The 21,650-nt window shown below is 44.0% G+C and overlaps 2 protein-coding genes across 4 annotated transcripts in view; both read left to right on the top strand.

The window, feature by feature from the left end:
* The first annotated feature begins 793 nt into the window (after positions 1-793).
* On the top strand, positions 794-8,592 carry LOC125014121 (protein Atg16l2-like). 2 transcript variants are annotated; one of them, XM_047595175.1, is made up of 18 exons: positions 794-1,197; positions 2,382-2,439; positions 2,537-2,612; positions 2,687-2,760; positions 3,672-3,923; positions 4,052-4,117; positions 4,193-4,267; positions 4,340-4,393; positions 4,468-4,570; positions 4,682-4,787; positions 4,888-4,958; positions 5,103-5,174; positions 5,278-5,395; positions 5,506-5,611; positions 7,188-7,340; positions 7,434-7,481; positions 8,067-8,168; positions 8,316-8,592. In XM_047595175.1, exons 1-18 carry the CDS (start codon positions 1,029-1,031, stop codon positions 8,407-8,409), a joined length of 1,797 nt encoding a protein of 598 aa, XP_047451131.1. In that variant the 5' UTR covers positions 794-1,028; the 3' UTR covers positions 8,410-8,592. The 2 variants fall into 2 exon arrangements, with proteins under 2 accessions (XP_047451131.1, XP_047451130.1); XM_047595174.1 differs by having other exon boundaries at positions 4,465-4,570.
* Positions 8,593-11,074: 2,482 nt separating this feature from the next.
* Positions 11,075-21,650, top strand: part of arrb1 (arrestin, beta 1) — a 17,374-nt gene continuing 6,798 nt past the window's right edge. Inside the window, exons 1-9 of one of the 2 annotated variants that reach the window (XM_047595085.1) lie at positions 11,075-11,384; positions 16,861-16,891; positions 17,296-17,356; positions 17,454-17,498; positions 18,458-18,654; positions 20,561-20,620; positions 20,712-20,779; positions 20,971-21,106; positions 21,550-21,634. In XM_047595085.1, coding sequence (XP_047451041.1) covers positions 11,365-11,384; positions 16,861-16,891; positions 17,296-17,356; positions 17,454-17,498; positions 18,458-18,654; positions 20,561-20,620; positions 20,712-20,779; positions 20,971-21,106; positions 21,550-21,634 — 703 coding nt within the window. In that variant the 5' untranslated portion in view covers positions 11,075-11,364. The remainder of the gene's footprint in view (positions 11,385-16,860; positions 16,892-17,295; positions 17,357-17,453; positions 17,499-18,457; positions 18,655-20,560; positions 20,621-20,711; positions 20,780-20,970; positions 21,107-21,549; positions 21,635-21,650) is intronic. The other variant, XM_047595084.1, reaches the window with a different exon arrangement.

Here is a 21,650-nt window from a genome sequence, read left to right as displayed (position 1 = left end):
CCCGAAGGGAAATTAAGTTGTCGCAGCAGTCCGGTATTTGGGTACAATAAAATACAATAGAATAAAATACTGAGGTATAAAAATAAAGGCAAAGGTAAAAACACAGAATAGGACAAATGATGCTGATGTCATGTTCTAATTATATTTGTTTTGGTCCGACTAAAAAGCTGTAATACTGTGAGGAAACAATAATTAACTATTTTTTAAATATTTTATTTTTTCAAACAAAAAAATTGCAAAACAGTTAGTTTGGTTAATTTTACCTTTTCTTGACATGTTTTATTTTTTTATCTAACTAGTTAATTTTTTCCAGACCAACTACAGTTATTTATATAAAAACTGCCTTTATTTTTAATAAAATATATAAAACAAATCTAAATGAAACTAATTGAAACAAATACTGTCAATAACTGCACTTGATTAAGCACAGTGAAATTTCAATGAAAGTAGTTTTTTAATGTATATTTTTTCCAAACTTATTTTTTAATCAGATAATTTTACTTCATTAGTTTTATTTCAAGTATTTATTAATTTAACAGTTTTAATCTACAGTTTGTTAGGCTATTCTAATTGAATGCTAACGTTAGCTTGTCCAGGCTATTCCAATTAAATGCTAACGTTAGCTTGTCTAGGCTATTCTAATTGAATGCTAACGTTAGCTAGTCTAGGCTATTCTAATTGAATGCTAACGTTAGCTAGTCTAGGCTAATTGAATGCTAACGTTAGCTAGTCTAGGCTAATTAAATTCATGAGCGAATCTCGCAGGGTGTGTTTGTTTTTAACTCCGGCCGGAAGAAGAAGTGGAACGCAGAGCGGGCGGTGATTGGCTGGCTGAAAGTTGGCCCCGCCCCCACCAGTGACAAATGTGAAAGCAAAAATAAGTTTAAAAAAATAACAATATAGAAGAAGAATCGTAAACAAGAAGAAGAAGAAGAAACGGGAGGAGGAACCAAGATGGCGGAGCGCCGAGGAGCCCGTGATATCAGGCCGGGGAACGGCACGAAGCAGCCCGGGCTGCTGCGGGCATCATGGCCGCTGTAACCGCCGACGCCCGCGGAGTCATGACGAACCGAGCACCGGAGCCCAGCGGTCGGTCGCTGGCTCCGGGAGGCGGCGGCTGGAAGGGACACATCGTCCGGCAGCTGAAGCACCGAGACCGGAGCCAACAGGCGATGTTCCAGGACCTGATCCGCTTCTGTACGGCGACAAGTACACGTCTAACTCACCAGAGTCCATTCACAAATCTGTCAATTTAACAGTTAACTCTAAACTAACTGAACGGGAAGTCACGGTACCGACTGAGAGATTTTTAAATGGAGTCTGGTTCAGAGAAACTTCATGACTCAACCGCAAGATCTAAAAAGTTAACACTAAAAACACAAAGTTAACTGAGGTGTTAATTAAGGTGTGAAATCACAGCCTCGTCTAAAAACTGAGATTTTTTAAATGGAGTCTTGTTTAGACAGAATCCTGGATTTACACCAAGCTCCTGTTAAAGGTGGGATATTATCTGACACCAGATTCCATTAAAAAATCTGTCAATTTAACATTTCACTGTCTGGAAGCTGTTCTGAGTCAGTTATTCCAGATTAAGGCGAAATAAAACAAAGGAATTAGATGGTTTATAAGTGAAGTTTTCCTATTTAACTTCATATTTAGTAGTTTATTGACACAAGTCAATAAACTGAACAGGTTGAATCCAGATAAAGCTCATGGGAAATCACTCCTACAGAAAACTGAGGTTTTTTCAAAGGATTCTGGTGCAAAGAAACTTAGATTTTAATGATCCAACAGGGAAATTACTTTGTCACAGTAGCTTCATTGTAGACATAAGTAAACACTCTTTAAAAAACACAAGAAAGATAAAGTAAGATTAGATTTAAAATATATATAGTTATTAAAAATAAAAATACCTGATATTCCACCTTAAAAACAATGCAACTAACATTATATTGCAGGAAATTAAATAAATATTATAAAGTAACCACGTGTCAGTAGGAACCAGACTAGTGGGCATCTTAAAGACATCATGTTTTTATTTTTATTTTTAAAATGTGAACTTTTTTAATGAAGTCTGGTTGAAGTTGTCCTTCATGACTCTACATGTTTGTGTTGAGATGAAGTTGATTAGACTCTAAATACGGAGTTCCTTATTTTGTTGACATGCCCAAACCACAACCACACGTTGTTCCACTTCCTCTGAACGCTGAATCATGCATGACCGATCATCATCAGCAGTCGTGCATCAACGCTGATCTTCCTGCACGTCCACAATTAAATCTGACTTACGAATCCTGGAGTTAAATCCCAAACGTGTCAGATTTTGAATGGACTCTGGTGCAGGTTGAGTTGTGACTGATCAGGTTTTTTTTTTTTTTCAGACTCTCAGCTGCTAGAGAAAACCAGTCTGGCCAAAGGAATCCTGAGCCGCTCCGACAGGTAACTCACCTGAACCCTGACACAGTTCACATTAACCTGGCGTTAGCCGTTAGCTCGGGGTCAGGACGCTGAGGGTGTGTTTGTTTTGTGCGTTCAGACGTCCCTGTGCCGACAGCAGCTCCGTGTCCACTTTGCAGCATCGGATCAGCCAGATGAAAAAGACGAAAGGAGAGGTCAGAGAACACACCTGTTAGCCCACGTTAGCTTGTGTAGGCTAACTAAACGACTGACATGAGTTCTGTCTCAGTTGGCCTATCAGGTCCTGGAGCTACAGCAGCAGATAAAAATCAAAGAATGTGTTCTGGAGGAGCAGCATGCCAGGTGAGTACCACACCTGAACTCAGAGTCTAGTGGTCCTGCAGAGTCACAGAGTCACAGAGTCCCACAGTCACAGAGTCCTACAGTCCTACAGTCCTAGAGTCCTACTGTCCTAGAGTCCTACTGTCCTACAGTCCTAGAGTCCTACTGTCCTAGAGTCCTACAGTCACAGAGTCCCTAGTTCTGGTCTTGTTCATTTTTCAGTCCCTACATGTGGACTTACAGTATTAACTGTCGCACTGTTAGAGTCAAACCAGATCCTACAGATCCAGAGAACAGAGAACCTACATGTCCAACTTTTCTGACTTAGAATGTACACAGGTCTTACAGTCCTAGAGTCCTAGAGTCCTACTGTCCTACAGTCCTAGAGTCCTACAGTCCTACAGTCACAGAGTCCTACAGTCCCACAGTCACAGAGTCCTACTGTCCTACAGTCCTAGAGTCCTACAGTCCTACAGTCACAGAGTCCTACAGAGTCACCTGGTTCATGGTTTGGTTTCATTCTTTTCAGCTCAACTTCACATGCGTGACTTTACAGTATTAAACTGTGTGAACACGTTGGAGCTAAAACCAGACTAGAACCATCAGATCCAGGAGGAACCAGTTAGAAAACCACAAACATGTGGAACCAAACATTTCTAGAACTTAGAATGTAAATCTAACCTGGACATTTCTAAAGCTGATCAACACATTTAGTTATTTACAACTATTTCCATTAAAACTATTTAGGACCATGTCCACAACTATCAGGTGTCCAACCAGTAATAATGTCTGAATGTCTCTAAACTGTCTCCTGTCTCCATAGACTGAATATAGCCTCACTGTTGCTTAGCAACCACTGACACATCATGTCCTGATTGGCTGATGGATGCATGTTTCCACCAATAGGAAAGCGGCTGTCATGTTTCTTTCAGACTGCTGAAGGAGGAGCGGCGGCTGGAGGGGGCGTTTGGTTCTCGCCAGGAGCTGCAGGAGCTGGTGAAGCAGGTTCAGGAGGAGAACGGGTCCCTGAAGGTAAAATACGACGCGCTGCTGGAGCAACAGAAGGGGGCGGAGTCTAGACTCAGGGAGGAGAAGGTGAGAGAGGGACACCTGCTGGATGACATGATCCACCTGAAGGAGCAGGCGGCCGCCCGCATGAACCACCGCAACGAGCGCAAGTCCAGGTTCCTGAACGCACCTTAACGTACCCAAACATATCACCTGAATGCACCTGAACACACCTCAACAACGTACCTGAAGGTACCTGAACGTATCCTAACACATCACCCGCTGTTTGTTGCGTTTCCTTCAGAGCTCGAGAAGCCAAACTTCAGAAGGAGCTGCAGACGGCCGCCAGGTCAAAGGTCAACATAGACAGGTGAGGTGGCTGTTACATCACTTCCTGTCTCCGTCAGAATGAAGCTCCGCCTTAAGACGTGTTGTTGTGTCTCAGTTCGTCCAGTTCAGCGTCAGCGAAGACGGAAAATCAGGACGAGACGTCAGAACAAACCCAGACTCGACTGTTCAGGTCCCACGACGTTTATCATTTATTTAAAGTTTATTAGAATTATTTATTATTAATGTGAATGTTTAATCTCAGGTCGGCGTCGGCCACGTCTCCGAGGATCTTCTCATCCATCAAAGGCTTGTTTGAGTGAGTCCTGGTTCATTTGTTCTGGCTCCATTCAGTGAATGAATGAATGAATGAATGAATGAATGTGTCAGCAGGAAGAGGCGTGGCCACTCCGTCTGTAGTCTGCAGGAGGACCACGCCTGCCCCGTCAGGATCTGTCTGTCTGCAAGAGTCCCTGCAAGAGCTCTGCAAGTACTGGTAATACTCACAAATACTCAGCAAATACTCAGCAAATACAGAGTAAATACTCAGCAAATACTCAGTAAATACTCAGTAAATACTCAGTAAAAACTAACCCCCCCCCCCCAGGAGGCCCATGACCAGGACATTAACGCCGTCCGGTTCAGCTCCAGCTCAGACCTGTTGGCCACTGGAGGAACCGACTGTGTCATCAAACTGTGGGAGGTCAGAGCAGGTGAGACGGTCTCAGGGTTCTGGGTTCTGGTCTCTGGTCCACTCGTTAACCTCGGGGGTTAATTAGTTAATTAGTGACTCACTGATGATGTCATCACCAGGTACGTTGACTCACAGAGGATCCCTGCACGGCAGCACGGAGGGAATCACCTGCATCGAGTTTGACCACACGGTGAGTCCTGGTCCTGGTCCTGGTCCTGGTCCTGGTCCCGGTCCTGGTCCTTTGTCCTGGTCCTGGTCCTGGTCCTGGTCCTGGTCCTGGTCCTGGTCCCGGCCCTGGTCCTGGTCCTGGTCCTGATCCTGGTTCTGTTTTCAGGGTTCCCGGATCCTGGCAGCGTCCTACAACAAGTCGGCCTTGTTGTGGCGTCTGGATGACTCCGTTCCCAAGGTAACAGTGACGGGCCTTCCCAGCATGCACTGGGCTGAATGAAGCACTTCCTGGTTCTGGTCTGAACCCGGTCTGAACCCGGTCTGAACCCGGTCTCTTTCAGGTGACTCTGACCGGACACAGTAACAAGGTGACGGCCTCCAGGTTCATTAGTTCGTCCTCGGTGGCGACAGGAAGCGCCGACCGGACCCTGCGGCTCTGGGACCTGCAGAGGGCGGCATGTGAGTCAGAGCCGGCCTCTGATTGGCTGAGCTCACCTCTTAAAGGGACAGGTCCCTGGTCCGTCCTCTAAGGTGGACGCTGTCCCTCTAAGGTGGACGTTGTCTTGCAGGTGTCCATCTGGTGGACGTCGTGTCCTACGTCAGTGACCTGGTTTGCTCTGAGAACTCTATCATCAGTGGACACTTCGACAGAAAGATCAGAGTCTGGGACACCAGGTAGGTCCTCATCCATTCATCTATTCATCCGTTCATCCGTTCATCATTTCATCCATTCATCCATTCATCATTTCATCCATTCATCCATTCATCATTTCATCCATTCATCCATTCATCCCTCCATCCATTCATCCATTCATCCCTCCATCCATTCATCTGTTCATCCATTCATCTGTTCATCATTTCATCCATTCATCATTTCATCCATTCATCCATTCATCCATTCATCCCTCCATCCATTCATCCATTCATCTGTTCATTCCTCCATCCATTCATCTGTTCATCCCTCCATCTATTCATCCATTCATCCGTTCATCATTTCATCCATTCATCCATTCATCATTTCATCCATTCATCTATTCATCCATTCATCCGTTCATCATTTCATCATTTCATCCATTCATCCATTCATCCCTCCATCCATTCATCCATTCATCTGTTCATTCCTCCATCCATTCATCTGTTCATCCCTCCATCTGTTCATCCATTCATCCATTCATCCCTCCATCCATTCATCCATTCATCTGTTCATTCCTCCATCCATTCATCTGTTCATCCCTCCATCTGTTCATCCATTCATCCATTCATCCCTCCATCTGTTCATTCATTCATCCGTTCATCCCTCCATCCATTCATCATTTCATCCATTCATCCATTCATCCCTCCATCCATTCATATGTTCATTCCTCCATCCATTCATCTGTTCATTCCTCCATCCATTCATCTGTTCATCCCTCCATCTGTTCATCCATTCATCCATTCATCCCTCCATCTGTTCATCCATTCATCCATTCATTCCTCCATCCATTCATCTGTTCATCCATTCATCTGTTCATCTATTCATCCATTCATCCCCTCATCCATTCATCTGTTCATCCATTCATCTGTTCATTTATTCATCCATTCATCCCCTCATCCATTCATCCATTCATCCGTTCATCTGTTCATCCATTCATCCATTCATCCATTCATTCCTCCATCCGTTCATCTGTTCATCCCTTCATCTATTCATCCCTTCATCACCTCCTCGCTCTCCTCTGTCTGATCTCCCTTTTATTCTCCCCTCCTGCCCAGTTTCCATGGTAACCCCCTCACTCTGTTACCTAGCAACACAGCCCCCCCCCCCAACTGATTGACAGCTCTGTCCTCCAATCACAGAGCAGCAGGTTCTGCTTTAGAGAGATTTCTATTAATTATTCTAATTTACTTCTGTTTATTGTTATTTTATTTATTTATTTTTTCATTGTTCTCTGATTATTTTTAAATTGATTCAGATTCAGGATCTTTTTCATCCATTCAGGCCGAAGAACTCATTTCTCTTATTTAACAGTTTTATTTTGTAGAATGATCCGATCTTAGATCTCAGCTCCAACGTCATTATTAATATTATTATCATTATTATTATTGTTATAATTATCATTATTATTATTGTTATAATTATAATTATTATTATTATTATTATACTTATTATTATTATCATTGTTATTATTATTATTATCATCATTATTAGTATTATTAATATTATTAATATATCCCTCCATCACTGATGTGAGTAACCGTTACCTGTTGACCTCAGGGTGATGAGCTGCGTTCAGGAGCTTCCTGCTCAGGGTAAAGTCACGTCTCTGGACCTCAGCTCTGACCATCGCCAGCTGCTCAGCTGTTGCCGTGACGACTGCCTCCAGCTGGTTGACCTGAGGAGGTGGAGCTCCGACCGGATGTGCTACAGGTGAGACCGTCCACCTGAGGCCCCCCCCCCCCCCACCTGTAACAGCTGTTTCCTGGCGCGTTGATTGATTGGCTGCTTGATCGTGTGTTACAGGGCGGATGGATTTAAATGTGGCAGCGACAGCACCAAGGCCGTGATCAGGTGAGTCAGCAACACATTCATTCATCATTTATCATTAAAACCTGAGACTTTACTCTGGGATCATTGTTCAGACCAGAGAAATGAAACGTGCTTCGTGTTCTGCTTCTTTAAATGTGAGATGAGATGATCTGGGGATAAAATGGACGGATCCGCTCCCTGCGTCTAATCATCTGATAGAAATCTGAGTCTCCATGAAAACGTTGTGTCAGAAAAGAGACGACGATGATGATGATGATGATGATGAGACGTAGCCTGGTGGTTCATTTAGCTGCAGTTTCCATGACAACAGCAGGACTGGGATGCTGATGCTGATGGTTGAGTTACACTAGAATTCTAAATGTGTGCGTCTCATCACGAAGCCGGAGCCTCTCGCTCTGCTCTGGGTTTTATTCCCATCACGTCCTCCACATGTGGACATCAGAACACATGTGAACAGATGTGTGAACAGATGTGTGAACAGATGTGTGAACAGATGTGTGAACAGATGTGTGAACAGGTGTGTGAAGCAGATGTGTGAACAGATGTGTGAACAGGTGTGTGAACAGGTGTGTGAACAGGTGTGTGAAGCAGATGTTCTCTCCACAGTCCGGACGGCGACTACCTGGCGGCTGGATCTGCAGACGGCGCCGTTTACGTCTGGAACGTCTCCACCGGGAACCTGGAGACCCGCCTCCCCGACAAACACAGGTAAGAACCGGCCAATCGCTGAGAGGGAATCAACCACAACCTGCTCACATCCACGTGAGTCTCTGTGGGTTCAGTAGAAACAGCTGAGGACCCAGTGCGGTTCCCTGGGGAACTCCTCATGTTCTCAAACTCTTTGTCTCCTCTCAGCTCGTCCATCAGCGCCGTGTCCTGGTCTCTGTCCGGAGAATACGTCGTCAGCGTGGACAAGAGTCGCCGGGCCGTCCTCTGGAGCGACATGTGATTCAGCCAATCCACGGAGAGGTCCCGTTGTCACGGCAACACCCCCTACGCCCCGCCCCCCTCCATAAAAACAAACTATGCACCTTAACCGAGGAAAGGAACCGATCCGAGAACGTCTGGAGTCTGTGGATCGGTCCAAAGGGAAACGTTCTGCTCGCTGCCTCTTTAACCAGATATTAACAAACTGTTTCATTCTCTCAACTTTAAGCTTCTTGAAAACACAAACTGAACAAAACGTCCCTGAGAGGACAAAGGTTTTAAGAACCAACGAGATTCACAAGGAACTGAAAGTTTGTCCAGAACTTAAATGTCCAGCACGGGTCATGTGACCAGTCAGCTGATCTCTGTTCACGTCCTTATGGTTTGATTCTAAATGTTTTAAGGTAAAGCTTTTAAAAGACGACGCTCTTCAATGATCTCAGGATAAACGTCTTTGGATAAACGTTCCTTTTCCTCTCAGAACCCAGAGGTGAGTTTGGGGCCTTTGAGGAGGAGGTGGAACTGAATGAGGGTCGGATGTTTGTGGGGTTCCCTCCAGTCTGGTTCTGATCCTCGAGTCTGATCCTGGATTTACATTTAAAAGGCGTCGGCTTCAGAGAGAAGAGACGTTTATCACCAGAGTCGACTCTGAGAGGATATTAAACGTTACAGGGAACATTTCCTCTCGGTGCCAGACTCATAAACGTGACCATCAGCCGGTTTATTTACACCAGAGCTCAAAGAGTCACGTTTAAAATCCACTCGACAGGATCTAAAGGTTCTTTAAACCATGAACAAGTTCTTTCTGGTACCAGTTCACTGACCTTCCTCACTGGTTTACATGTGAACGCTCTGTTCATCGTCGCCTGGTGGTTCGGTTTCAGGTCCCTTAACTGGACCTGGATTAACAGGACTGAGTGGTCGTAATGTTTTGGCTCATTTTGGACTCTGTCTCCTGGTTTCTGGTCCAGGAGTTCCTTCACTCTTTGTAAGCAAGTAGTTGGACCAGTCCTGGTGGGTCCTGGTCCTGGTTTGTCCTGGTTGGTCCTGGTCCTGGTGGGTCCTGGTCCTGGTCCTGGTCCTGGTTGGTCCTGGTCCTGGTGGGTTCTGGTCCTGGTCCTGGTCCTGGTGGGTCCTGGTCCTGGTGGGTCCTGGTCCTGGTGAGTCCTGGTCCTGGTGGGTCCTGGTTGGTCCTGGTCCTGGTGGTTCCTGGTCCTGGTGAGTCCTGGTCCTGGTTGGTCCTGGTCCTGGTGGGTCCTGGTTGGTCCTGGTCCTGATGGGCCCTGGTGGGTTTGGAAGGAGCTCAGGTTCAGACCTGGTTCCAGATTGAGTCCAGAGAACTGATCCTGGCCCAGATGGAGCTGGTGCCGGTTGGTTCTGGGTCCAGAGGTCTGAGAGTGAACGAAGCTCGTTTCTGTTTCTATTTATTGTGTCGTCGTCGTTTAGACGATGGTCAGAGACTAAAACCTGATCCGGACTCTTTTCTGTCTTTTAACCTGTTTTTAAATGAGTGGACGGGACGAGGAGCTCGAGGAGCTCGGGGTTGATGGGGGCGTGTTAAACACCGGGTTCATGTCCCTGTGAATTGTGGGTAATTGAACCTGAACCTTCAGATTCTGTGTGTTTTCTAACAAATGAAGCAAAGTGTTAATAAACTCTGGTTTCTGTCCTTCGTCGTGTCGTCTCTTCTTGGCTTCGGGCCTTTTTAGCAGCTGAAGCGTCTGTGACGACGTTTTAAAAATACGAGGCGACGATGACGAGGAGGTGAAGGTTCCACCACCGGAGGCAGCGTCGCGTCGAGCTCATTAAACAGCTGCTGCCTCCAAACCAACCGGTGTTTGGTTCGTTTTGATTCAGACGCTCAAATAACAACGTGAACAAAGAGAACAAGACTGAACCTCAGGGTTCCGGTCCCGTAAATATGAAAATATCCACAAACATACATCAACAGAATAAATAAGTGAAATTAAACAGAAGTTGGGATTCATTCGTAAGCGGACATGTGTTCACGGTTTCTGGAGAACTCGATATATTTCATCCATGAGAGCTGACTGACTGATAGATGCCTTTAACACTAATACCAGTGTAACAATAACAATAATAATAATAATAATAATAATAATAATAATAATATAATCTAACCTGATGTGATCTGATCTGTGAACGTCTGAACGTCTCGGTTCTCTGCTGTGATTGGTTGAAGGATGAAATCCAGATGAATTAAATAAAGTCTGAACATAACGTTAATTACACGGGTGTGAAAGTCTGTTATTAACCTGAAATAAATAACTCGTTTCAGATCATAGAAGAACATTATGAACGTGTTTACGTTTAATAAACCGAATTATTAGAAACTGAGTTTGAGTTTAGATCCAAGGTCTCAGAGTCGTGTTCTGTCCTGATTCATCATTTAGTGTCATTATTGTTATTATTATTATTATCATTATTAGTGTTATTATTATTATTATTATTATTATCATTATTATTATTATTATTATTATTATTATTATTATTGTTATTGTTGTTGTTATTGTTATTGTTATTACAGCTTCGTGTGTTTGACACCTGTGGTTGTTGCTGGATGAAGGAGGTCGACTGACATGATGATAATGTCACAGACAGAAATAAATTCCTCTGACCTCTGGGCTCATGTTTTAACACATAGTCCTGGTAATGAGGAGGAAGAGGAGGAGGAAGAGGAGCAGAGGATGAGTGAGAGGAGGAAGAGGAGGAGAAGTGAGAAGAGGAGGAGTAAGAGGAGGAGTAAGAGGAGGAGCAGAGTGTGGGTTCGTTGCGTCCTCCGTTCAGTTCTCTGAGGAGAATCTGATGGTGACGACGGCTTCTGAGAGAGAGAAACATCCTGCCTCAGTTTCCACGGTGACGGCATCCCTCCATCCTCCTCCTCCTCCTCCTCCTCCTCCTCCTCCTCCTCCATCATCTCTCCGTCCAGAACCGTCTCCTCGTCAGCGTCGCCAGGATGGGAGATAAAGGAACCAGGTGAGATTTAATGTTCTGCTCATTGTTAAAGGTGTGTGTCGGTGTGTGTCGGTGTGTGTTGGTGTGTGTTAGTGTGTGTTAGTGTAACGTTATGTAACAGTGTGTTTTTAGTTTGACAGTCGAGGCGAACAGGAAACGTAACGAGAGTAATCAGATTACTACTCGCTAGTAGCCTGATCATCAGACTGTCAGAGGAGGATGAATCCAGCCCATTAATCCTAAAGCTCCTTTAAAACGACAGCACACGTCCAGGTTCTGGTTCTGGTTCTGGTTCTGGACAAACACAAAGACAGAGACAAGTCTGAAGACAAATAGATCAAAGTCAAAACAATAAAACTATAAAATTCATAGGTCAATCATTAATTATTATCGTTAATGTTAATCATTGGTCAGTTTATGACCAGAGACTTTTGTAGTTTTCTAGTCGTATTGTGTCACTTCCTGTTTGTGTGGTTCTGCTGTTTTAGTTCTTTAACGATGAACTCACTTAATTAACTTTGGTCTGTTAGCTTTAGCGGTTAGCTGTGACCACTCAGTCTCCCTCTGCTTCTTCTTCTCTCTCCTGCTCATCGTGCCACATGTTTAGCTGCTCCTCTGCCTCCTTTAGTGGTGATGGTTCCTGTAATAAATGTAGTTTATTTGTAGCTTTGGAGGCGAAGCTCTCTGAACTGGAAGCACGGCTCCGCACCATGGAAAACCCAATAGCTAGCCCGTTAGCATAGCTCCTGCTAGCACAGCTCCCGTTAGCATAGCTCCCGTTAGCATAGCTCCTGCTAGCACAGCTCCCGTTAGCACAGCTCCCGTTAGCATAGCTCCTGCTAGCGCAGCTCCCGTTAGCGTAGCTCCTGCTAGCGTAGCTCCTGCTAGCGTAGCTCCTGCTAGTGTAGCTCCTGCTAGCCGTCCCCCTGCTGAAACAGGGCGGCTGGGTGACGGTACGAAGAAAGCATAGTCTGACCCGGCCCACTGAGCTCCACCCACTGCTTCACGTTTCTAACAGATTTTCCCACTCGGCGACACAACCGCTGAGAAGACAACTCTAGTAACTGGCGACTCTATTTTGCGGAACGCGAAGTTAGAGAAACCAGCGACCATAGTTAGATGCATTCTTACCTGAACCTGCTGCCTAAGGCTAATGCTAATGCTAAGGCTAATGCTAAGTATGGTTTGATTGTTGTTCACGTCGGCAGTAATGACCAACGATTACGCAGGTCACTGAACTTAATGTTGACTCGTGTGTAAGTTTGTTGTTGTTTCTCTGAACCTGAACCAGGTCTGGGACCAGGGGGCGGGGCTAGTCACTTTAAATGTTGTGGTGTCATCCACCATCTTGTAGTTCCTGTTTGGTTTGTCAGAACCAGAACTCTTGGTCTCCTGGAGGGTTCTCCTGAGTCTGACGTGTAGTTAAGGTTTAAAGATGGCGTCCGGTTCCGTCCGGAGGAGTTTCCTCGTCGAACACTGAACGTGTTCTTCTGACTCTGTGACGTTGGTGGAGCAGGTTTCAGTTCCTGGCTGTTTTCAGGCTGAATGATCCGAGTGTGAAGCGTCAGGAGAATATTAACGAGGTGGAAGAGGTCGGACCCACATACAGAGCAGCTCATGTCCTCCTCACCCCCCTCACCCCCCTCACCCTCCTCACCCGGAGGATCAGGGCCCATGAGCAGAGAACCAGAGGAGGGAGATTTATTCTTTCAGCAGGACTAAGAGAAAAAAGTTGAAATCTAACGTGGACCAATAACAACCAGAACATGAGCCGGTTTCTTCTAAATGTCGTGCAGGATGTTAGATGAAGAGGTGAAAGTAGTTATTTATTTATTTATTTATTTATTTCATCTTCACTAATGAGGCCTCCTCTTCAGAACTGTGTGGTTTCTCCTTGGGAACAGTCTCAGTTTTGGGTTCAGTCTCTTTTAAGTCCTGATACTAAGAACTAGACTGTGTCAGAGCTAAAGGAGGTTTCTGTGGTTCTGAAGCTCAGTCCCAGGTCTAGTTTCAGCACCACATAGAAACAGTGTCATGTTGTGGTTCTTATTGTCTCAGAACGTTGACTTTATTCCCTGTTCTGGTGATGTGGTGTCGGGGGAGTCGTTTCTCTCCAGTCGATCACATATTCAGTTCAATTCAATTCAGTTTTATTTATATCGCGCCAATAACAACACAAATCGTCTCAAGACGCTTCACAAAAACCATCCTGAAACCTCCAGAGCAGCCTGAGGGAAAAGTCCCTTTAACAGGAAGAAACCTGGAGCAGAACCAGCTCATATGGAGGAACCATCTGCTGAAGACCAGCCGGGTAGAACCAGAGAAGATAGAGAGAGAAGAAGAACAGGAGAAACAAGATAAACTAACTTCTGTCAGATACAAACATCAAGCTGAAGGAAACATGTAGGATCTAGTAATATAACACATAGCTGATGATCTGTGACAGTTTGTGAGTATAACAGGAATCATGGGCAGGTTGGTGATGGTTCATCTAGGTAGGAGTGGACACCTGGAGGAGGACATGAAGACTGGGACAGATGTAGTTTATGGAGCTCCACAGGTCTGATACACAGACTCCAGACCATGAAGACTGGGCTGGTTGATGAGGCCACGGCAGCAGATGTAGCTTAGAACTCCACAGGTCAGATATTCAGCCTCCAGACCAGAGACCCTCACAAGAAGATGGAGGGAGAGAGGGAGACACAGTGGTTAGTAAATTATAAGAGATAGAAAATAAAATGATAAGATATTAGAGGACAAAGAGGAGAGGACATGTCCTCAGTGCATCGTCCCCCTGCAGCCTCGGCCTATAGCAGCATCACTAAGGGACGGTTAAGTCCAGCTCTAACTATAAGCTTTGTCTAAAAGGAAAGTCTTAGTCCTGACCTTAAACGTAGAGACTGTGTCTGTTTGATCAGTTAAAAAACCCAAAAACGACCAAACAAACAGACACTGAGGACGTTTACACATGTGGAAAAATAAAACGGATTATTGTCTTAATGTGACTCTAACTGGACGTCGTCTTCCACGTGAACTCATTATCCACTAATGTCAGAGTTCTCCTTGTCCCACTGACTCACCCACATAATGAGACTGAAATGGATTTTCCCGGCATGGATACGCCTTAATCAGAGTTAAACTAGACAACATGTGTGACCCCACAACAAAAACATCCAGAAGAAGAAGAAGAAGAACAGAACCAGATCCACAAACATTTGGAAAGATGACGAGAGCTCAAGATAAACTGACGGCTCTGACCCACGAACGAGCAAACACGTTTATTATATGACAAAACAAGAGACACATGTCGCCCCCTAGTGTGCGGGAGGAAGACAGGTTTCCCTCAGGTTTTCCAGGTAAACTGGGACCAGAAGCTGGATTTTGAGATTCGCTCCATTAAACAGTGACTGTAAAAACACTGAGACACGTTGAGCTGCAGAAACTCAGTCACTACTGAATATCTACATTCAGTTTTCTCCACTTTATCACAGTTGGCGTCAGTTTACATCCAGAACTCATAGTAATAATCATGACAATGATAATAATGATAATAGGAGCTGTGTTCTCCTGAGGAACATGAATGTGATGCTCATGTTTCTGATGGTCATTAACTCCCATCATGTTGTTGCTGTTGTTCCTCAGAGTCTCTTCATCTCTTCATCTCTTTTCTCTCATTCTCCATCAGCTTCTCTCTGGATGAATCTTTCATGTTTCTAAATGAAGCTTTAAGCCTCTTCTCTTTATCTTTGCTCTGGTGAAGGTCTGAACATTAAAGTGCTGCTATAGCGTGTGGAAATGTTTTCTTTATCGTTAGAAATCATTTTGTTACACGCTCATAGAGGCTTTATAGCAGCAGTATGGAGGATAAAATAAATAAATAAAGTAAATAAGTAAAAATATGTAGTAAAACACACACACATCTATAAATAAACATACACACACATGTGTACATGTAAATTAAGATAAAGAGGTTAATGCATACAGTATGAAATCAGAGTCACACATAAATAATAAATAATTATGATGTTCATAACAATAACTATAACACAATATATAAGATAATAAAATGACCATATGTGCTAACATGGTTCCTGGTTCCTCTCAGTGAGGTTTAGTGTCATGTGGTTTTCATTGAACCAATCAGAGAAGGAAACATCCTCAGGTCTAATCAGGGTCTAATGTGGTCTACAAGGTCCCCCTCTGACCTGGTTTTTTAGGAACCATGAAGAAGAACAAGTGTCCTAATGTTTCTAATGTGATGATGTTGATGATGTTCTAATGTGACAAACACATGTTTACATTAGTTTAAGGACCAGGAACCAGATATGAGACCAGGAACCAGATATGGGACCAGAACCAGATATGAGACCAGGAACCAGATATGAGACCAGGACCAGATATGAGACCAGGAACCAGATATGAGACCAGGAACCAGATATGAGACCAGAACCAGATATGAGACCAGGAACCAGATATGAGACCAGGACCAGATATGAGACATTCATCTATCAGGGTTTAACTCAGGAACATTAAATCTTCTTGTGTCCTACAACAACACTGTGGCTGAGGTTTAGCGGTTCCAGATGTTTCTGTGTTTCGGGTTCACTGTGTTCTCTGTTGGTCCTGGTTCATCAGTGGATGTTTTCCTGCTGATCTGTGGTTTGAGATGCTGAGCTGCTCCGTGTTAAGCTTTAATTGGACTAATTGCAGAGACGGTGCTGGGCTCCCAGGGGCCCCAGAGGGTTCCGGTAAAACGAGGTCTTAATGCTGCTGATTGACGAGAATCCATTCAGGAGGAAACTCAACGCTAATGGAGCCACGGCGGCTAATTTATGAGCACAATAAAAAATAAGACAGGATAGATAGATAGATAGATAGATAGATAGATAGATAGATAGATAGATAGATAGATAGATAGATAGATAGATAGATAGATAGATAGATAGATGGATGGATGGATGGATGGATGGATGGATGGATGGATGGATGGATGGATGGATGGAGGAACCGTTCTGATCTATGATCCACTTTAGTTTCTACAGCCTTGATGTTGCTGTTTTCATTTTCTCAAACCCTGTGACTTCTTCACAACATCAGCATCTACTCGTACTTTAATAATAAGTAGTGGAGGACAGACCAGGTATTTAAAGACTAGACCTGGAACAGAGACTGTAGGTGTTTCTGCCTCCTCAGGTCATCAGGTCATCAGGTCATCCTCACTAAATGTTCTCACCAGGTCATCGACTGTAAACGTGTAAAAGTGTCATATTCACTGTCTGCAAGATGATGATGAAAGTGATGACGATGATGATGATGATGATGATGATTATGATAATGATGATGATGATGATGAAGGTGATGATGATGATGATGATGATGATGATGATGATGATGATTTAAATTGACTGATTTGGTCGAGTCCAGACGATGGAGGATGGTTTCTAACAAATGTCACATTCATTCATAATGTCTCTGATTTTCTTTTCTCTGTTTTCAGAGTTTTTAAGAAAGCCAGTCCTAATGGGAAGGTGAGTCCTCCTCCTTCTTCTTCTTGTTCTTCTTGTTCACTTCATCCCCAAACAGACCTGTTTAATTTCCTCCTACATCTTGTTTGTATTTACACACTGGGATCAGTCAAGTGTCTTTAATAAACCTTCACCATGGTAACGATCCCATGAGCGTTTACTAAAAACACTTCATTGATCTCAGTGTGCAGATCCTCCTCTTCACACATTTTTATGTCTCCTGAAATATTCTGCTCATGAATGTTGCGATTAGCCGCGGTATTTCCCAAAAATCTAAACATCATGAGGTGAACTTGATCACATTAAAACCTGCAGAACCAGGATGAGTCACGTGAAGTAGTTTAATAATCTGATTTTCAATAAATGAATGAATGAATGAATGAATAATAAATGCGTTTGTCTCCTAGCTGACCGTCTACCTGGGGAAGAGGGACTTCGTGGACCACGTGGACCTGGTGGAGCCCGTTGGTGAGATCGGTTTGACTCATTTACTTTATATAAATAACTGACTCATTAAATCGGTGTTTGTGTGTTTGTTGACTTTCTCTGGTTCTTCTCGTTGAAGATGGCGTCGTTCTGATTGACCCTGAGTACCTGAAGGAGCGGAAAGGTACGAGACGTCCACCAGTTCCTTTAAATAAAGGTTTCATGACTTAAAGGCTTAAACTAAAAGGCAAAATTATTTTTAGTAAAATAATGATGTAGATTTCCATGAATGAAAAGGTTTTATTTAAGTTCAGTTATCTTTTGTGGCGTTCCTCAGGGAAACGTCCTGGGGACTCTGTTCTTTCTTTATTAACCTTAGAACGTTAACCTCATAAATAGAACCGCCATCACTAATGTCAGGTTATTTCACCCAATAAAAACACTTCTCATGAAAATAAATTAGAATTGAAATAGTTCTATTTTACTTTAAACTATAAAACATCTCATAAAAGAAGTAAAGGTGTCTCAAGGTGCTCATATAAAACGTTTCTAAAATTTCAGAAACATTTTAGAATCTCTAAGAAATAGCTCCTTAAATAAACAAATAAACAAATAAATGTGACACAGTAGAGTGACAGTAGAGACACAGTCTTCATCACCAACAACTGTAACTAAGAAACAATGTTTTTAAACCAAATAAATTCCATTGGAAATTACCACTAAATGATATTTACATGCTAATTCCAGGGCCTCTTAGCTCTGGTATCAAATATTAAACCTGCGTAGCTGGTGATTGCTAAAGTAAAATACAGGGTGAGCGCTGTGGACGGACGCGTCATTAATAGATTTAATTAATAGAACAGATCAACAAACACTAATGAATTTAAAACACAGGGATTGGCCGTAGAAACACAATGACGTTAGTAAAGACTCACAGAACTCAGACAGCAGCAACACAACGAAAGTCGCCGGCGTTGGTCCTTTATGAATAAACTAATAAAGGAAGAAAAGAGGAGGTTTGGTTCTAAACACAGACTCTTCACCAACATGTTAAAGTCTCTGATCTGGTCCACAGCATCAATCTACCAAGAAGCTTTAGGAATACGACCTCTGATCTTTCTTTTATTCTTTGGTTTCTTCCAGTGTTTGTGACTCTGACTTGTGCGTTTCGTTACGGCCGCGAGGATCTGGACGTCCTGGGGCTGACGTTTCGGAAGGATCTGTTCGTGGCCAACGTCCAAGCGTTTCCTCCACTGCCCGAAGAGAAGAAGAGTTTGACTCGTCTTCAGGAACGTCTGATTAAGAAGCTCGGAGAACACGCCTACCCCTTCACCTTCGAGGTACCGACACCAGCTACACCGCAACGTTAGCTAACACACAATCAGACAGTTCAAGCTTGGCAAAATAATATAAAATATGAGAGTTTATAAAGACAAACTACAAGCAGGACTCGTACGGACTCATCAGTCAGAGGAAGAAGAAGAAGAAACACTTAACTGTCCATTAACGAAAACCATTAGAAGCTTTGACTCTGGATTAGATTCATATCACTGACTCTAACACAAACACAATCAAATACAGACTGGAAGAAAAACAACGAGGAGAAAATTAACCTGATAAAAACAGGATGAGAGGATGAACTGTCCCATGTAAAAGTTACAGAGTTCTTCAGAAGTTTCTACGTAAAAATGACTCAAAACATCTGTGAAGTTCTGAAAGACCAAGAGAAGAGGAACCAATAAAACACATGAACCAGGACTATGATGTTAAACTGGTCCAGTGTTGATCATGTTGTTGAGTCCTTGTGTCCAGTGTGTGAGTCTGTGAATCCTTCAGACTAAATGTTCCTGTAACAGCTGATCAGGGTCTAATCTGATCCCATTCAGATCAGAACCAGTTGAGTTGTGAGATGTTGGTGGTTTCCTCTCATCAACTGATGCTCCAACATTTCTACTGGATGAAGGTCAGGACTTTGACTTGTTCCTAAACATTCATCTGGTTCTTCTGGAGAACCATGGTGTTCTTGGGCTCCTTGTCTTCCTCCATGACCCAGTTTCTCTTCACATTCAGCTCATGGACTCATGTCCTGACATTTTCTTTCAGAGTTCACTGGTAGAATTCACAGTTCATTGGTCCATCAATGATGAGCAGATGCAGCAGAACAGGCCCAAACCAGGACATTAGCGCCCCCATGTGTCCTGGAGGGATGAGGTTCTGAACTCTCTGATGTGTCATATTGGATCTTTTTAGTCTCATATTTGTGTCTCATTTAGTTTGACTGGTTCTTTGTTAACTTCTAGGATGTTTTGAGTCATTTTTCTGAAGGACACTAACAAGTTTAAGCAGCACTGTACTGTAATGTTTTAAACCACAGGTGTCAAACATACGGGCCACAGGATCTAATCTGGTCCACAGGGTCTAACGTGGTCCACCACAGGGTCTAATGTGGTCCACAGGGTCCAATGTGGTCCACAGGGTCTAATGTGGTCCACCACAGGGTCTAATGTGGTCCACAGGGTCTAATGTGGTCCACAGGGTCCAATGTGGTCCACAGGGTCTAATGTGGTCCACCACAGGGTCTAATGTGGTCCACAGGGTCTAATGTGGTCCACCACAGGGTCTAATGTGTCCACCACAGGGTCTAATGTGGCCCACAGGGTTCAATGTGGTCCACAGGGTCTAATGTGGTCCACAGGGTCTGATCTGGTCCATAGCAGGAATTTACTGTATTAAGAGAAGACTGGAATTATGTAATAAAAATAACGTCTGTCTCTAATTTATTCACTGGTTTATTCAGAGAACACAACACTGAGACCAGGACCAGATAGACCAGGACTAGATAGACCAGGACTAGACAGACCAGGACTAGACAGACCAGGACCAGATAGACCAGGACTAGATAGACCAGGACTAAACAGACCAGGACTAAACAGACCAGGACTAAACAGACCAGGACTAGACAGACCAGGACCAGACATCAGTCAGACCTGAGTCCAGTTTACACTGATTATTATTATTATTATTAAATGATATTTTATTAAATCTAAACGTTCTCTAATCTCCTTGTTCTTCTTGAACTAAAACTAATGTTAGAGTGTGTAGTTGTTGTTATTTATTGGTTTTCATTGTGTTGTGGTACTGGTCTGGTCCCTTTAGATCAAACTGGTCTGAATGTGGCCCCTGGACTAGAACAATCTGGACCCTCTGGATTAAATGTTTCTGGTTCTTTCATCCTCGTGTTTCCAGATTCCTCTGAACCTGCCGTGCTCCGTCACCCTGCAGCCGGGACCCGAGGACACCGGGAAGGTAAAGACTTGACCGGGTTCAGGGACCGTAAAACCTGAATGTACTGAAAGAACCAGCTCCTCAGACCTGAACCCTGACTTTCTCCTCTCAGGCCTGTGGAGTCGACTTTGAAGTGAAAGCTTTCTGTGCAGAAAATGTCGAAGAAAAGATTCACAAAAGGTAAAAGTGAAGAATGAAGTCATGAATCATGGATGAAGTCAAATCACTCATTCATTTACAGCTCAGGTCTGATCCGCTAGAACCACAGCGACCCAGAACCACAGTGACCCAGAACCACAGCAACTCAGACCCAGAGCGACGTCAACGAATCAAAGAACCTCAGCTCAAACGTGTTGTTGTTGTTGTTGCAGGAACTCGGTGCGTCTGGTGATCAGGAAGGTTCAGTACGCTCCAGAGAAACCAGGTCCTCAGCCCACAGCAGAAACCACCAGACAGTTCCTGATGTCGGACAAACCCCTTCACCTGGAGGCGTCTCTGGACAAGGAGGTGACACCTGGACACACACACCTGGACACACACCTGGACACACACCTAAGAACACACACCTGGACACACACACCTGGACACACACCCAAAAACACACACCTGGACACACACACCTGGACACACACACCTGGACACACACCTGGACACACACACCTGGACACACACCTGGACACACACCTGGACACACATGTAAATAATTTGTCAGTTATAGACGTTCTCCGTCTGCATGTTCTTAGTGGAGGAACAAGTTCTGTGTTGGAGCTGATTCTGATGGACCAATCAGATCACGTGGGGGCGGGGCTTAATGTGGCGATGATTTTCTCTCGTTTTAATTGGTTGTTTGCAGTTTGTTCCTTGATGACTGTTGGTAAATTAAAGGCTTCGTCAGACCTGAGACCTGATCCTGGTCTAGGGATAAAAGTTGTTCTGTGTTCCTGTTCCAGATCTATTACCACGGAGAACCCATCAGTGTCAACGTCCACGTCACCAACAACACCAACAAAACCGTGAAGAAGATGAAGATCTCAGGTTCTACTACCATGTC

Source organism: Mugil cephalus, chromosome 9 (assembly GCF_022458985.1).
Source record: "Mugil cephalus isolate CIBA_MC_2020 chromosome 9, CIBA_Mcephalus_1.1, whole genome shotgun sequence".
NCBI classification, from domain to species: domain Eukaryota; kingdom Metazoa; phylum Chordata; class Actinopteri; order Mugiliformes; family Mugilidae; genus Mugil; species Mugil cephalus.
This window is presented reverse-complemented; position numbering and strand designations above follow the sequence as displayed.